Source organism: Scomber japonicus, chromosome 8, assembly GCF_027409825.1.
Source record: "Scomber japonicus isolate fScoJap1 chromosome 8, fScoJap1.pri, whole genome shotgun sequence".
NCBI classification, from domain to species: Eukaryota; Metazoa; Chordata; class Actinopteri; order Scombriformes; family Scombridae; genus Scomber; species Scomber japonicus.
This window is the reverse complement of record NC_070585.1, coordinates 1,743,381-1,761,951: the sequence shown is the minus strand read 5'-3', so window position 1 is coordinate 1,761,951 and position 18,571 is coordinate 1,743,381. Positions and strand designations below refer to the sequence as shown.

The 18,571-nt window shown below is 38.7% G+C and overlaps 1 protein-coding gene across 1 annotated transcript; it reads right to left on the bottom strand.

The window, feature by feature from the left end:
* Positions 1-7,654: 7,654 nt before the first annotated feature.
* LOC128363469 (E3 SUMO-protein ligase ZBED1-like) lies at positions 7,655-16,092 on the bottom strand. Its single transcript, XM_053324469.1, has 3 exons — positions 14,623-16,092; positions 14,292-14,472; positions 7,655-7,833 (listed from the first exon to the last, which is right to left on the bottom strand). The coding sequence occupies exons 1-3, from the start codon at positions 16,090-16,092 to the stop codon at positions 7,655-7,657; spliced, it is 1,830 nt and encodes a 609-aa protein (XP_053180444.1).
* Between the last annotated feature and the right edge of the window lie 2,479 nt (positions 16,093-18,571).

Genomic DNA, 18,571 nt, shown 5'->3' with positions numbered 1-18,571 from the left:
TTAAAGGAATCAGCATTAAATACCTTAGTTTGAGTTAATTAGCCAAGCAACACAACTCAGCTAATAAGCCAAGTAAAAATCAATCAATCTTTATTTGTATAGCGCCAAATCACAACAAAGTTATCTCAAGGCACTTTACACATAGAGCAGCTTCTAAACCCAACTCTTCAGGTTTTAACTTTAAAGAGACCCAACATTCCCACATGAGCAACAGTGGCGAGAAAAAACTCCCTTTTAACAGGAAGAAACCTCAGGCAGAACCAGACTCAGAGTGGGCGGCCATCTGCCTCGACCGGTTGGGGTTGAGAGGAGAGAGAGGAAGGATAGAGGAGAGAAGCACAATGAAAATCAACAATGAAGCTAGAAGGTCCAGGACTGGAATCTGCCATCCGGACGTGTACAGGCCCAGATTACCTGTGAGACGAGAAAGCACAGACAACTCCGGGGAAGAAGTTTAGCTTATTCAATGCAATTAATAGAACATGAATGTTAATAGATATAGATGGATGGATAGAGAGAGAGGGAGAGGAGGAGAGAGGAGCTCAGTGCATCATGGGAGTCCCCCGGCAATCTAAGCCTATAGCAGCTTAAGCTAAGAGCTCAAAGAGCCCTAACTATAAGCTTTATCAAAAAGGAAAGTTTTAAGCCTACTCTTAAATGTAGGGAGGGTGTCTGCCCCCCGGACCAAATCTGGAAGATGGTTCCACAGGAGAGGAGCCTGATAACTGAAGGCTCTGCCTCCTGTTCTACTTTTAGAGATACGAGGAACCACAAGTAGACCTGCATGCTGGGAGCGCAGTGTTCTAGTAGGTACATAAGGTGCTATCAGTTCTTTAAGATATGATGGGGCCTGACCATTGAGAGCTTTGAAGGTGAGGAGAAGGATTTTAAATTCTATTCTGAATTTTTATAAAAGAAGAGACTGTTTAACTAATCAGCTGATTAGTGTGTTAACTAAGAAATCTGGTCTCAAAATCATCTCAGTAATACATGCACATCAGGTGTATATTACTCTGTATTCTTATATTGAACATGTGATTCTTATGGTTGGAGATTGGAATCTACAGATGCTTTACACCTCAGCGGTACTGCCTAATTTTGGTGAACATGCAAATGATTAACAGTAAATACCATAAGAAAGGTGTGGTGGCCAAGTGGGAAGGTGTTGGTTTTGTGAACCACAGATCGTGGGTTCGATTCCCTTCCCTGCCTCTAACTATACCAGAAGCAACTTCAGTGAGCTGTGGCACAATGTATCAATAAGTTGTCTATATGCACTTCTATAGAACATTTTTGCAACTTGCCAAATACGTTAAAGAACAAAATATTATCATTGTACTGAGACATGTAAAGCCCGATTTCCACCGGGTCCGTCAGCGGCGTGTTACAGCTGCGCTGCGGTCACCGGAGCTGATAGGTAACACTATAATCAATGAGAGTGTCTCCACCGGGAACATCTCAGCAGCATGTCAGCAACGTCCCAGCAGCGGCTCTCACAAGTTATTAGTAATTTTTCTGTTATTTAAAGTGATAAAATATCATCTGGTGCGACCGTCTGGCCATGACTGCTGTTATGAAAACTTATTTGAAATTACTCCAAATCTATTCAAATTTATTTTCTGCCCTTTTTTGGCATGTTTCCCAGACTGTTTTATAGTACTGTGCAAAATTGCAAACCATTTGTATTTATTTTTCTGTCATAACATACAAACAAACTTTGTCTGACGATGATGATTTTATGAAATATCATGTGGTGCGACCATCAAGAAACAACCAGTCTGGGACTTTTATGATGAAAATCATTCAAAGGCAGGATGCTGCATCATACACTAGTTTGCCAAGGACCCATGGACGTAACAAGCAGGTTTGTAACCCTTTCTAAAATATGGAAAAAATGAAGCTTTTTAATGGCTGGTATGTAGTTGCCATATTTTGATATCATGTGGTATGACCTCAAGAAAACAATAAATATGACGTTATTTCTACAAATATATATTTTGATTATAAATTTCATAGTTACCTTTTTGTGGCAAGCTAGCTTGTTTTGTTTAGGTGGTCAATTCTGTGCCTGTAAATTTTGACTGAACTTGAAAATATCATTTGGTGCGACCAAATATCATGTGATGGGACCAGTGTTTTCAATGACAGATAGGTCCAAGATTAGACACTTTTATATTCAGTCAATGATTCATTTATATTAATTCCTTTATTTTAGTATTATTTGGAATATATTTGTATGCAATTTGAGCCATTTTTTCTAAGATTTCAGAAGCAACAGTTTACGTTTAATTTTTGTATAATATGAGAAAAATGCAATGTCACTTTGGCAATTATGCATTTATTTGTTATGCATTATTTATTTCTAGCTGTTATAATCTATTTTGCCAGATCACACTCCCATGCAAGGTAAAAACTGCTTGCCATTGGCAGTGTGTTAATTCTGGTTCAGGTTCATCTGCACTATGTAGAGTATAGAGTAACTATTGGGCCATGTGTCCATGACACCTACATGAGCATTCATGATATCCCTTTTTAAATCCACAGGAATTAATATGGAGATTTGTAACTATTACAGCTTCCACTCTTCTGGAAGGCTTTCCACAAGATTATGGAGAGTGGCTGTGGGCATTTTTGTCCATTCATTCAGAAGAGCATTGCTGAGATCAGACATCGATGTTGGATGAGAAGGCCTGGCTCATAATCTCAACCCCATCTTTGTGATGAACTAGATGTGGTCTGCCACTTCGTGGCTGAGTTGCTGATGTTCTTAAACATTTCCACTTTTCAATAATACCACTTAGAGTTGACAGTGAGATATCTAGCAGGGAACAAATTTCACAAACTGACACCAAGCTTGAATTCATTGACCTCTTCAGAGCAACTCAGTGTGTGTAAATGCAGATTACATGGCTAGATGCTTGATTTCATACATTAAGATGTGTAGCTCAATACTTATCAAATATATCAATAGTCCAAAGTGATACACCATAGATGTATGGCATGACTTTGCATTTCTGTCTCAGGTACCACAGATTCAATATACAAAATCAAGTCAGCTTGATGATGACTAGATAATAAATATTTCTGTTCTAAATGATTCAATAATCAAAATTGACTTATTCCATTGTCAAGTTAAATGAAAAGTTTGTTCATGACAAAGCCATGAAGGCGTGCTGCACTTATGTTTTAAAAATGTTTATGACGTTTCAGTTTATAACAATTCTGTGAAATTGTAATAAAACCACTGGTTTAATTCTATTTTGTATTAAAGTCATGGATTTTTTATTAATTTCAATAGATATTTAATGATATGAGGTCTTTATGTCATTTGGTGCGACCATTCATCATGTGGTGAGACCAATAATACCAATAACTGTATTAAATTCAGAGTAAAATATCACTTTCATGTGGCAGTAATATTAATCACTGATACAGTATGTTTAACTGAATTATATTTTTAAATGTTTTAAATCATTTTTAAGCAATTTACAGGAAAAATAAGTCTTACATACATTTAAGAAGGCAACTGTGACATTATAGAACATAAATATGAGATTAGTATTTACAAAAACTCAAAAGACATGCAAATAGTTTCTGTTTCTGGACACTTTTAAGATAGATCATGGTTGCACCACATTCTTAATATTTGAACTACTGCAATATATATTCCCATTTTTATTATTTTAAAATTGACCTGTTGAAAATCCTTATACGTCATTGACCCATAAATGTTTTGTGGATGTTTGACTGACTACACATTTGGGTAAACACTGCAGTCTACATTATGTCAAGAACACAACATTCTTTTAAGGTTGAAGGACAACCCCCAACCTCAGCCAATCTCCCACTTAACAGACTGGGTGGAAGGATGGGCACACAAAATGTCCATGCTTTCTTTTAACTACGACCCCATCTTTAACCAAGAGGCTATAATTGCCTAAACTTAACCAAACCTTAACCACAGAAGTGGCACATTTGAGTCACGTAGAAGGTTATGTTTTGTTAACAGGTTAGTAGATTAAAAGAATAACAACAAAAAAGTATTTTGTTGAAGCCTGCTTATAATGAACTAAGGCCAGCACCCCACCTTTGTCTGCAACTGGACTGAATCTGCCTCCGGTTGCAGCAAGCTTTCAAGTAAGGGCAGTTTTGCTAATTTCCTCAGCATAAAACCATTTAAATCCCTTAAGAAGAATAATGTCCGTAAGAGAAACCACAGATATACACTCACTAAGTGAGTTTCATATTTCAGAAAGTCTTGCAAAATGAAGTTGTTTGAGTCCTAATAATAATATAAAAATGTACAGTATATTAAATCCTCTAGATGTAGCACAGTGTCACAGAAGTGGCTGTAATTGTGTGTTATGTGTCCTAAGTCACACAGCTAAAATGCAGTATGTGTGCCAAGAGAGCTGTGAAAGTATAATAAGGAATAGCGGGGAACAATGTAAAAACCCCATCATGTAAGGAATCTTTTTAATCAGGCTACCATCTGGTGCCGTTTTGTTTGATACTATCCCTAAACAGGCATTTCCTACACTTGTCTCCTTTTTTCTTTTAGTTTCCTTTCGTCTGTCTATTTTTCTCTTTAAAAGCTCCAGCTGTCAATGACCATCAGACTCATATTCCTACAAGCTGATGTTGCGTAAGATCACAGCCAAACAGGTATCTAAATTATGACTATTAATTACAGCGTCAAATGTGAAAGAGGCTGTCAGGCTATCACAAAGCTAAACGCCATTAAATACCCTTATTTTACTCTCCATGCTTTTCTGCTCCATGTACTGAAATGTTTTAGTTCAAGCAAACTGTGAGAAACATTTTCACAAAATAAAATGTCAATCAGTTTATGTTTCCATCAACTTCCTTTATGTATGTGACAAGATTGCATGATTAATCAAGAACCAGTAATGTAGATACATTGTGGCATTTAATGACTGCTTCCCACATCAGAATGTGGTCCAGCCTTACAGAATAACTAGTGCTGTAGGTGAACTAGGGAGACTCTCTATCGACTGCTACAACCTGCAAGGCAAAGGTCATCTGAAATGGGAGTAGCTGAGCTAGCACTACTGTTAGCAAGCTAATCTATTAGCCTTGTTTACTGCTGCCTGAACACTTCTGGTAGTGCAAGCTATTACTGGAATGTCTGTAGGGCACAGTGGATATGATCTTGATGATGTTATTGTAAAGCAGCAGAGTCCACATAGGGATTAGGTGGTGTGTATAGGTCAACAAAACACTGCACTTTTCTATATTGAAAAGTTTTTTTTAGACTTTTCTAACCAAATGATTGGTTAGATAAAAAAACCCTTTCATGAACAGCAGCAGATATTGCAATATCACAGTGTATTTAAGAAGTGTATTTCCATCTGTCTGTATGGCATCATCCATTTATTTTTCACCATGCAAAGCTTTTCACCTTATCATTCTTAAAATTTTCTCCACTCATTCACGAGCAAGGAACACATCCCCAACGAGATATGTTTTAACAGATTTATTGACAGAATATGAACGAATTGTGTAATCTTGATGCGGAGTGATTCTTGATACGGTGATTCTTGATGCGGTGTGGGGAGGCTGGATAAAGGATCCGCCGCACCGCCCGGGCAGCGACGAACCCCCAAACACCTCCAATTATTTGAGACGTGCTTGTGTTAATGAGGCGTTAATAGTGATAAGATTGAAAGTCAGTGCAGAATATGGAGGAACTGGACTGACTGAGACTGCCTGCACGTGAAACTCGAATGCGAGAGTGAACGAGGGGGAAGATGTTAGGTCTGTTTATATAGGAGCCGGAAGGGGTGTAATTGGTGTGTGTTCCCGCTCCTGAAACTGCGCTTATCAAGCTTCGAATATGGCATTATTCTTGTTATTCTTATATGCATGCTACATTTAAGTTAAATCTGTGAAGGCGTGGCAGTTGAAGGCCTCAGCTGTGTTCATACCAGTGCTGCACACATGTCAGTTACAGACTGAATGTGAACCAACAACACAAAAAGATCGGATCAGAATGTGTGTTTGCAGGTGGAGTACAGAGAAAGAAATAGTAACTTTCCTCTCCACCATCACTCGTTTTCTCTGTTCTTTCCATTCCTTTCATCTGACTTTAGAGAAAGAAAGTGACAAGAAGGAAAACCTTCAGATAAACCACTACACCAATATACATATGATGCAATCGTGAAAGCACACAATTAAGCACACAGATAACAATGATCCCCTCATGAATAACACATCAGGCGCAATGGCAAACACTGCTTTTGTTTTACTCTGATTTTATATTAATCAGCAGATTAGCTTTTGTAAAACAAAACAAGACAATTAAGATTGATTCTTTAATTTTTCTGAAAGATTTCCTTGACGTGGTGTGATCACAAGTTAATTACAAGAATAATAGAAGCAAAGCTAAAGTCTGCTCTTTGAGGTGTAACCATTGTACAAATAACAGAAAATTAGCTCTCTGTTAGAAAATTGCACCTTCTTATCTTTAACAGAAAATCTACCCTTTGTCACTTTTTGGTGGTGTGACTGGAGATAAAGAAAAAGGAATTACACACACAGAGAAGCATAAATGGGAGGAATACTGCATGAATTTAGTGATATAAAACCTATAGTAAATGCTAGAAAAGGATTTAGACTGGAATGAATTTCAGTTGAAGTAGTTCCCAATAAAACCTTGGAACCTCTCAATCCATCCTTTCAACTGAAATGTGCAAGAAGTGTTGAATTTTATTGACAGCGCTAAACAAACAGCACATGAGTAATAAATAGAGACCAACATTTTATTTTGTTTGCAAAGCAATCAGTAAACCATTAATTAGAGCCGAAGTTCCAAACCCCCTAGGTGGTGAAAACAACTGGGAGCAGTATGCTCTGTTATTAATTTTCCTGGAAATCTCGACTTATTTTCCGTTGTTTACCACAGAGAGAAATTCATTCAAAAAGTGTTTTTTATAATCTAATTAAAATAAACTATAAGTGGTCATAAAGCATAGGGGTTATTGTTGTGTGTGCAGTGTGTGTGAGTGCAGTTTCTACAAGCAATGCAGGTACTTGCTTTTGGGTGATAATCAGCATGATTGAAGATGAAGAAAGACTAAAGTTTAATTTTTTTTTTTTTTTTTTTACTGCTGCTGAAAAACAGCCTGAATGACTTAAGATGAGGACAGCAACTCCACCATGAGGAAAAACACCCTTCAACTGACAGTACAATGTAAGGCTGTCAATCTTCCTCTATAATCCCATTTGAATGTCATTCATTATTATTTTTAATATTTAAATTATATTAAAACAGATTTAGTCTATAATAATATTTATAATGTACACAGGCTTATGCGTTGCCAATGTCACTGTCAACATGTGGTTATGTTATGTTCTGTCCATTAGAGGGGATCCCAACATTACCAAGAAACCGGCTACAGCTTCCAGCTAGCTGCTAAGTAATAACTATGCGTAGGCACAAATGAATAACGTCAACTTTAATGAGCATTTTCAATCTCAGCACATTCCTCTTGTCATTGTTTCCCCTTTCAATGAACTGAGCAACTACATTAATAATAACAACATTTTAAACAAGATAAGCAAGATTTGGTTTTATAGGTTCACTTGTACATCAGCATCTCAAATATAAAGGTTTTTAAGTCTTTTGCAAGTGTCAAGGGTTCATCAGATGGTTAGTAAGGCTGTTGCACAAGTGTGTAGCAGCAGAGCAGAAGGCTCGATCCTGTATGGTGTGGAGCTTAGAACTGTGGGCCTGGAGGAAGTAAGCTGTTGGCAGATCTGGATCAAATATGGATTCATTGCCAGATGCCAGAGATGCCAATGCTTCAAACCCTACCAAAAAAGCATGTGAATCCATTGAAGGCATGTAGACACTTAGAAACGGAACATTCTACTATCAAGGACAAGCCAGTGGATTATTTTGAGAGGAAACAAGCTAAATAAGACAGTCAGAGGCAAGTGTTCAAATCCACAACCTCAGTTATTGGAGTTACCTTAAAGGCGTCATATCTGGGGTCAAATCATATTGTCAAGGCAAAGAAGTCTTTTGGCATTAGTGAGATGTTAATTCTCTCATCAGAGAAGGACATATGCCTATAACCTTTCGAGGAAGCTAAAGTTGGGCATGTCACAATTGCTGTTTAAAGGAGAATTGATGAAATGGTGGAAGATGTTGAGTAGTAATTGTTTGAAAGTTTACTTGCCTATTTGTGATCAAGATTTTCTTTTATGCATTAATCCTGCCAACAAAAGCAGCTGGAGAGGAAATATTTCATACTCTGGATGAATACTTCTCTGGTAAATTGAGCTGGGACTTCTTTGGTGCAGTGATGGGTTGGTTATCTGGCATCAGCAACATAGTGAAGAAGGTTGTGCTGAATTGTCGGGGCCACCTGCTGTGTGATCCAAGCTGCTAACAGCATTTCTTTCTTCTGGCAGTCCACTTTACAGAAGGAGACTGGGTGTCTAAATGATCTTACTTGTGATATACATTATCACACAAGCTCAATGGAGGACTAAGGGCTTAATTCACATCACTTTTTGTAGTTAAGGCAGAACACTACACTTTCTACAACAGCACCAAAGTCTCTGTCAACTTTTCCATCCATAAACTTATGTAAGGCTGGGTTTTCAGCAATAACTTCAACCAAAAAAAAAACAAAAAACGCACTGTTCCCGTCATTCACAAACATAATACTACAGGCGGCTGTGGCTCAGGAGGTAGGGCCGGCTACTCACCAGAAGATCTGCGGTTCAATTCTTGGCTCCTCCTTTCCACATGTCAATGTGTCCTTGGGCAAGAATGAGTATGTTAAGGTTAGTTTCCTCCTGATGAGCAGGTTGGCACCCTGTGTGGAAGCCCCTGCCTTCAGTGTATGAACAGGTGAATGTGACTTGTAGTATAAAAGCACTATATAAGTAGAGTCCATTTACAATATTCACACTATGATCGCCTCATCTCCAGGATGCCAGGCCAGGCTCTCACTTTTGGCTCTTAATTTTGTATGTTTTGCACACTAGTAGTTTTTTATTGCAATGTTCTTTTGTAGTACTTTAAATAACAACACTGCACAAAAAAATGATATATGTGCACTACTACTTTCATTAAAAAATATTCCTGATGCCATCCAGTACGCTAGGATAAAAAGGTTGGAACCCCAGAATTAGTATGTGAAAGCACTGTGTCTGTAAAAGCACATGAATCACATTTTGTCTGGACTGCATGTTTTGAAACCTACTTTTAATATATTTGTCAGTTTTTTTAGAGACTACAGAGATAAAAATCCACCACTCTGTCAGCGTTTTGTGTTTTTTTCTAAAGCAAATGCAAGTGTATAAAAAACTCCCCAGTATATTACTTTGAGGGTGATTCAGTAAAAACCTGCATATAGTGCTCAAATCAGTAGATCCATTATAGGGGTCACTATAGGGGTAACTTAAAAAAAACAAACCCTTGATCCTACACTTCCCATAATGCAACTCAGTATCATCATTCTGTTAGACCCTCAATACCTGGTAAATCTTTCATACTCATATTAGTAAGTACACTGTACCCTTTCATGCATGTGTACAGTGTTATGCAGTGAATAGAATAAGATAGAGGTAAATACAGTATAACAACACTACAAATTCCATTAAACTAAATGTCTCCAGGATTCATTCTCACAACTAAATATCACAGAGAGTGTGCTTTATATCTGCATACATTTGCAATAGATTGCATTGTATTCAGCCACTATTTACATATTCATAGCTATATACGTGCACTTATGGCAAATACCACAGAGATTTGTGCAGACATAATCATGCATAATGCTTTTGATCAGGGCATATGTCTTTAATTGCCTGTTGTTAATTATGGAATCAAAATACTGCTGTATATTCACGTCTGTCTAATTCACAGATACGTGCATGCAAGTTTTCCTATTTATCAAATGATGTGAAGTTAAAAGTGTATCAATAGACGCTGACAGATATTTTCTTTATTAAAAATACAAGAAACACAACCCTGGCGTTGGAAATTTTTTTTTACTGAGGAAAAAACAAAGAGGCACAGTTGACAGAGATAATTTGCAGCCCCAGAGCACTATTAAGCAATAAGAACTTTGATGCTGCATGAGCTCCAAACCTCTCATCTCCACTTAAAAGCTAGTTATAAGTTAAATAGTCATTCTGTGTTCATCATCAAGCTATTTAACCTTAAAGACACTCCCTGTCACAGAGAATGGATTTGAGTTAAAGTGCTCATTTATGCCAACCCATCACCTGTAAAGTGAGGTAAAAAGAAAAAAGTAAGTATGTGTCCATAATTGGTCTACATGTAGGAGCTGTAATCCTCAAATTGGAATCTAAATCTAAAACCTAATTTCAGTAAGTCACTCAAGGAACAGGCCCATCTTTAAACACATACAGTACATGCTAACAGTTTTGTAGTGTTGTCTGTGAAGTTCCTCAAACTAGGAATGGGGCTGGCACACAGCAGAAAGACTGACTGCTAAACTTATGGATTTGTCAAATAAATAAATAAATGAATAAATCAGTCGGGTGCAGAAAGAAATAGAGCTTTCACTGCCATCCCCTGTTAGCACTCTGTCACTTTGAAAGGTCCAGAGCTGCAGGTTATAAATGATGGATGGGCCAGAGTGGAGGGCACAGGGGCTATTATTTTTGTGATGGTGATCTACTAGAATGGATACAAGCCAAAATATGTTACTGTCTTGGAAGTGGAATTCGTGGTATTTTGATGCAAACATTAAAAATACAAACATACAATATACAATATATACAGTAAGGACAGTTGATGATTACCTGATGTGATTACTATTTATCCAGTAGGGAACATGAATGGCTGTACCAGTTCCATGGCAGTTCAACAAGGTAAGATCAACCAAGTCAAACTCTGCAGTAGGAGGGCCGCTGCTGGGAATTGAACACAGTACTTGTTGAAAGTTTAACCCACCACTCTCAAATGGGTTTGACAATGTTCATTCTCACTGCATGGAAAATGATTGGTATTACACCTCAATTATTGTCTTAAAAAGTGGCATATGTAGATTTTGAATTGTGACATTCAGTACCATTGGTTTCCAGCACTGTCGAACACTGTCTATCTCATACAGATTGTATTTCTTATATAGCATAATGTTGTACTTCGCCAAACCATTATGTTATATTGCAAGTGTCATAAAGTATTTTGATGATGTTTTGTCCTTGCATGGTTTCCTATGGCTCATTTTAGAGATATCAGACTTTGGAGGTGAAATACAAATGTTCTGACTCTGCACGTTTGTATGTTAATCTGTGGTACATGTAAAGAAGTAAAAGACAAAAAAACCCTCTCTGACATTGACTTTCAATTACTTCTCAATGTAAATACATGTCCCTAAATACTGTTTGTTGCATGTAGTTTTGGGAATAAGAAATGAGTAGTGCCTGTGGACACAGTATAATGTGTATATCATAAACAAGTAATTACATAGATTACATTGCAGACCTCATGCAAAAATAATGAGAACACATAACCAGGTGCAGTAGAATGAATGAAAACAGCTGCGTGCAAAGCAGAACATAATAGTAGTGTGTGTATGTGGCTGTATAAAATAATTGTATGTTTATATGTGTCTCCTGTGTATGCATATCTGCTGTCAGATTGTACTGTAGTGTTTGTGTCATTGTTTGTATGTGAAACTGCAGTGTGTATTTAAAGTGTTTAAATCTGTCTTCCCAAAAACCAATCACAGACCTCTGAACCTCTCTGATGAAACTTATACAATACAATTTGTAACACTCATATTTAAATATTCATGGTGTTAGAATATTAATGCATTCTCAGGTAAAATCTAATCGTTGTAGTTCCATGAAATATGTATTAAAGCCTTTCATTATATCACTCAAATAATCATTTATTATATCTTAGTTGTTGCTGACTGACATGAGCCAGATTTCATATTTAATTATAACCAGAAACATATTTTCTACAGAATAGCTCCTGACACTGTCTGCAGAACAGATTGGCTATTTAACTACCTGCCAGATGTCAGGTCCCACAATGAAACAGTCCTCCAGTGGAGAGGAAAGGGAGACAGGTTTTTTTTTTAACGAAGGAACAAAGAAAAGTAAAAGAAAGAAAACAACATTATTGTTCATAAATACTATTACACACATACATTTTATATAAACTCACCAGTACTTAATGTAATTTATTACTGTTGATGACAGCAGCTGAGGTAGTATGTGACTCCGGTGTTAGCACTGGCTAAATTAGGTTGAGAAGCTTCATCATTTTTTAATCCCGACAGTTTAAAAAGTAAACTTCCCCCATCTTTGATATTAGAGCAGAATTTGGGGTGACTGGTGTGACTGTTGGGTCAACTCACATTTTTCACAGAAGTTATATTTTCAACTCCTGCGACTATTCCAGTGACATGCAAAAAATTTGCTTCATGTTTGTTTTGAACACATCATAAATATGAAGGCGTGTTACAAATGATAAAGCTAAAATGCAAGCAGTTTTGTTCAGTCCAGTACAAAAATTAAATGTGTAGTATGTTGTTTGTTTTTTTAAACTTTCTACTAGAAATAACGCTACATGCCCTGACATTAGCTAGCTTCACAGCTAACGAAGGAACCACTTTAGCAACAGGAATTATTTTTGGTTTCAAGTCTTTTTTTTCACTATTTCAGACTTTTGGTCTTGAAATTAATTTGGGGGCGTGAAACAATGATTGACAACATAACAATGAAGAAGGTCTCTTCTCTGTCACGGTCATGTTGCAAATTTAAGCAACCTGGTTGGCAATATCCATGGTTAGCAATAGCTTCTGCTCCCTCAGGAGCTGCTGTTGGCGCCAGCAAGCAGATAAGAAACACTTTCTGGTGATCCTATAATGTACTATATTGATAGGTGATGGGCCATACATCAAGGTAAAAGATGTGTTTAGGTGGAGGATTTGTCTAAGTTAAGCTAACGTTAGAAGCCTATGATTAGCATTCACGAAGTTAGCTTCATGCTGTAAACGTTAGCTAGTGTTAGTGAATATTACTTCATGGGCAACATGGGAGATGTTTTCTCTACATAGCAGCATAGCAGCTATAAAAATAATTAAAGCTGTAAAATGAACGGGCCCTCGCGCCCCATGCCAGACTCTTATCAACCATGAGACATTTGGTGCAGATTGGAACATGTCTGTTAAAGTTACAGCTGCTTCCTGCTTCATGGCGAATCATCAGAGTTTGGTGTGGCGTTAGGTAAGGGCATTTGATGCAGACTTTAGATTTTAGTCACTTATCATCACAAAGGTCTTAAGATGACACTGACTGAATTTGGAGACAGTCGTCTTAAAAATGTAGGAAGAGTTTGTTAAAATATAAAGACTAGAAATGGCCAAAAAAATATAAAAATTAAGCAGTTTTTCCAAGATGGCCGACTTCCTGTTGGAGTGAGGGTATGTTCGTGGACATGATACATATGCATTGTTGATTGTCAATTTGGAAGGCAAACAAAACAAAAAAGCAGCGTGCAAAAGAGAAAGGAAAGAAAGAAGCTGGATGAGGGTAAAGCTAAAATGACCAGATTAGACACGTTTTTTACTCAAACCCAGACAACCCAGGCAAAAACTAGTGTGCTGTTGGAAGCTAGCGGTAGCTTGCCAGCTAGCTCCATAAATGAAGTGCCATTGACCCTACCGCCGCATCCCGCTTCTCCGGACTCAGTGGACTGGCCATACTCTCTATTGAGAACTAGGGGTCACGGATCGGATCATTTTTCGGATCAGCCAAAAAAAAATAGACAAGACAAATAAACATGTTTTGTCTTTTTGTTTATTAACACTTTTAAATTATTCAATTGAAATATATAAAATCAACTTAAAGTGTACAATTAACATCTTCTTTTCAACATAATCAATGAAAAACAAATTAAAGTGCAACATAAAAAGGCATATCATCTTCCTTTAAACATGGACCAATGACCATCAATAAAAACAAATTAAAGTGCAACATAAGAAGGCACATCATCTTCCTTGAAACAAGAGCATTATCATCAAAGAAGAATTAAAGAAAGAAAACAAAGCATACATCAGCTTATAATTTTAAATTCTTTTTCAAAAAGACAAGGGTGTCTACATTGTCTGGGGAGAGTGTGGACCTCTTTGCAGTCACTATGTCCCCTGCTGTTGAGAACACTCTCTCGGAAGGAACTGAAGAGCCTGGCACAGCGAGATAGCATCTTGCCATCTTAGCAATATGAGGGTATTTACACTCATTGCTTTTCCACCGTGTCAGTGGATCACCATCCATTGCAATGCCGCTTGCTGCCTGGTAGAATGCCACCTCCTCTTTGATGATGTCAGCAGGAGTCTTGCTGTCATTGTCTTTGCTGGCAAAGCTCTCTCCAAAAAGCTCTGCCAACGCCGACTTCTTTTGTGGAGGAGATGTGTCCAAGTTTGCTCCTGTTGGCTCTGCAGCTTGACCCTGCAGAAAAGAATAGGTCATTAATTATTTTCATGTTTCATAAACATGAAAAATGCGGCAATAACATTAAATGAATGCCATTATTACTGAAAATAAAAAATGTATGAAGATTTAAATTGATCATTTTAAAATAATGTTTTTTTCCTTTACCTCATCACAGTCTTCAGTGGCCAGACTGCTCACAATCTCAGTGGTGAGGTCACTGTATGTCCTCTGGCGTAGGTCAGGGTCTATGTGAGACAGGGACTTAAACCTCGGATCCAGGGCAGTAGATCTGTGGAGGTAGTCCTGTAGAGTAGGGGGTGAAGTGTATCTGGGCTTCAGGTCCTCTCTAATGGCAGTCTTGACATCTTGAGTGATGGTGCTGTCTTCCACACTTGGAGCCATGGATTGTAGAATCCTTGTTTTCAGCGGAAGGATCATTGACACAGATGGTGACGTTTCAGTGCTCAGCAGAGATGTAACATTTTTAAGGGGTTTAAGCACCTGGAGGACCTCCTCTGCCACTCTCACATCATCATCAGAGAGGGTTATGATGTCTTTGACATTTTTCTTTAGGGTCTTGTCGGTCAATGCAGAGTATATAGCTGCCTGCTGCTCCAGATAACGCTCTAACATATCATAAGTGGAGTTCCACCTTGTTGGGACATCATGTATGAGCTTATGAGTAGGCAGCTTTAGCATTTCTTGCCTTGTCTTAAGCACATGAGCAGCTGTTGTGCTTCTGTGGAAGTAGGAAACCACCTTCCTGATCCTCCCAAGGAGGCGGTCCATCCTATTGACTGAGATTCCCTTCTGTGATGCCAAATTTACTACATGTGCAAAGCACCCTATCTGTGGGCCCAGTCCTGCCTCATTCACTGCATTTATTTGATTTTTGGCATTATCAGTTGTGACTGGGATATTAGTAGTGGGCCTCTTTATCTTCCATTCCTCCACTGCTTGTGTCAGTACCTCCGCAAGGTGACTGCCTGTGTGACTTTCGTAGAGGGGGCGCGTCTGCAGCACCGGACTTCTCATCTCCCAGTCTGCTGTGATGTAGTGAGCGGTTATCGTCACATAGCTCACCGTTGCCCTCGACGTCCACCCGTCTGTTGTGAGTGCAACAGAGGGTGCTACAGCTAGCTCATCCACCACCTTTTTCTTCTCCTGCTCATACAGACCTGGCACAATATTGTCGCTGAAGTGGGTGCGCGACGGGATCTCGTAACGTGGCTCGAGCACGTTCAGCATGTGTTTGAATCCCTTGTTTTGCACAACGGAATATGGCCTCATGTCAGCACCTATAAACAGACCGATAGCGTTTGTGATGGCTTTAGCCCGGTCTGATTGTGGAGGAAGGGGCTGCTTAAATGCCGCGGTGATGAGCGGTTGTTGAGCCGCTTTTGGTTTCACTCCTGTCAGTGAAACACCGGGGTGATGTCGCTGTAAATGCGTGGCCATGCTCGATGTGTTTCCACTGTTGTATGGCTTTCTTGTGCCACAGTGCCTACACACCGTCACGGTTTTATCCACCAACCTCTTTCCTTCTGCATTCAATTTGACCGGGAAGCCAAAATGCTCCCAAACAGGGGATTTAAATGTGGGGCATTCAAGTTCTTCTGTTCCTCTGCTCGCCATGACCACGCTGTGTTGCAGGTTTTTCTTTATGTTAGCAATCGTTATGTCAGCTGCGTGTTACGTCTGTGTGGTAGGCTAACCTAGGCGACTGGTTTGTGTGGCAGCGCGAGTATAAGGAAACAGACGTAGCACTAGAGGCAGCAGTTATCGTTACAGTAGTCACCGAAGTCTAGCCTACTTTTATTTTCCATGCCCACTGTTCTACATGTTGTACACTGAGGACAATAAATCACAACGAGCCATAGTTTGCTTATTGAAAAGGGAACTGTTGCAGACTTTTACCCAGAGCGTGTTAAGTAGCTCTGTCCCTGGAACTAGCAGGAATGGTTACAGCTGTGTGTGGACTGAACATGCGCACATTTTTTTTTTTTTTTTCATAAATCAATCCGCGTATCATGCGTGTGCCGAACCGAAATAGATGGTCCGAACGGATCACGGACCAATGATGATCCGTTGCAGGCCTATTGAGAACAGCAGAGCTCTTCTCTGGACTCAGTGGACTGGCCATACTCTCTATTGAGAACAGCAGAGTGAGGACTTTGGACCTGAGCAGCGTAAATGACTTTGCTGAGCGCAAGGCCCGTAACATGAGCTTCTAATGAGTGAGTACAGCTTCTCTTTGTTATGAAGTGGAACTAGTGGGATTTAAATCTATGGCAATGTACTTGTAACCTCATATGTTGGAAAAATGATTGTGTGATAGAAGTGCCACATCCATTCATTAATGCTGTGTTTTTCTTGATTGAGCAAGATATCTTGTATAGCTTTGTTAGTGTCGGCTATATTTAAATGTTTGATAGTTTGGAGACATCATCAGGATGTGGTAGTTTGAGCCCTGGTCAGAGCAGGCTGTTAGATAATTGTTGATATGGAGCTTCGGCTGCTGTCCGTGGTGCTGAAAGGCTGGTTTGCAGGATGAGTATGTGGCCAGTCACCTGTCACGTTAGCCTACATGGTGACAATAATAGTTCTCTCGAGTGGCTGTGCTTGTGTGTGTCCAAGTGTGTGTGTCTGCGTGCGTTTGTGTTTAGGGAGGGGTGGGGGCTCAAAAAAAAAAAAAATTGCGCGGGGCCTATCACCATGATGTTACGCTGCTGATGGGAGGTGCAGGTGTGTTCAGGGTCACAGTCAGAGAGTGGGATACAGCGGTTTCTGGCCAGTAGTCCTGCAGTAAGCACTGCTGCAGAAGTTGGTTTAACATTAATATACATTGCTGTAAATGTCTATATATTAGGGCTGGACGATTAATTGAATTTTAATCAGGATATCGATTTTGGCCTCCCACGATTATAAAAACGTAATAATCGACATAAAATGACTATTGTTCCGCCCGGCAGGAGGACCATAATCAGCGACGGACCCACATCCTGTTTCCGAAAACAAAGAAACACAGAATTGTTGTTTCCGAAGAGGTAAGTGTAATGTGTGATTCCAACATATTAAGTACTCAGATCATTTTTAAACGTTCAAAACAGTGTGTCATATGACTATATTCATTTTTAATTTATAGGGGGCGCTGTTGCCCCCGTCAGCGGGGGTTCTCGGGCTTAAGAGATAAGAGGTGCTAGAGTCCGTTACAGAAAAGGAAATGGTGCTAAAGAAGGGCCAATGTGTTCGCACTATGAAGTTTACATACATATTAGCCTATGTGACAGTGACAATTTTCAAAAGTAGTGGTGCGAAAGAACAAAGTGCGGTGCCATGTGCGTATTACAACAATGTAGAAACGCCGACAAATAACATCTATCTATCTATATCTATCTATATAACAGCATCTATTTAACAAAGTTTGCAGAACGTTTAACAATTATCTGAGTACATAATATGTTGGAATTACACATTACACTTACCTCTTTGGAAACAATTCTGTGTTTCTTTGTTTTCGGAAACAGGATGTGGGTATGTCGCTGATTATGGTCCCCCTGGAAACATTTCCGTTTTCACATAGTTTGCTGTTCGTTTTCACCTAGTTTGCAGTTTGTTTCCCTATTTGCTCGTGTTGTGAATATTTGTAACGTCGCTGAAGGTGTTTTCTGAATTTGCAGGTGTTTTGGCATTTGCATGTGTTATGACCCTTCTCGGCCACCGTGTGATGGAGCAATGTTTTAATATTTGTTTGTCGTTGAAATGTTGTTATAATGTTAAATGTCATTATTGTTCTAAACACAATATAAACATTATATATTGCAATGTATGATTTGGTTTGGTTATGTTGTGAGTACTTTAAGATTAATAGTTAATAGTTAGAATTAATAATTCAGATGACAAAGAATTAGTGTTATTCACAGTAAAAGGTAGTATTTACACACATACACTTTCAAACACACACACTGCACTCATTGTACGCTTGGGAGTCACACACTCACATTCAGTTTCTGGAGTATGAGACTTGAGATCAGAGCAGTTGCAACTAAGAGATTTATATGTAGATGGTTCTCAAGGTTATTCCTCTCTATCCAGAAAGTGATTTGTTACAGTA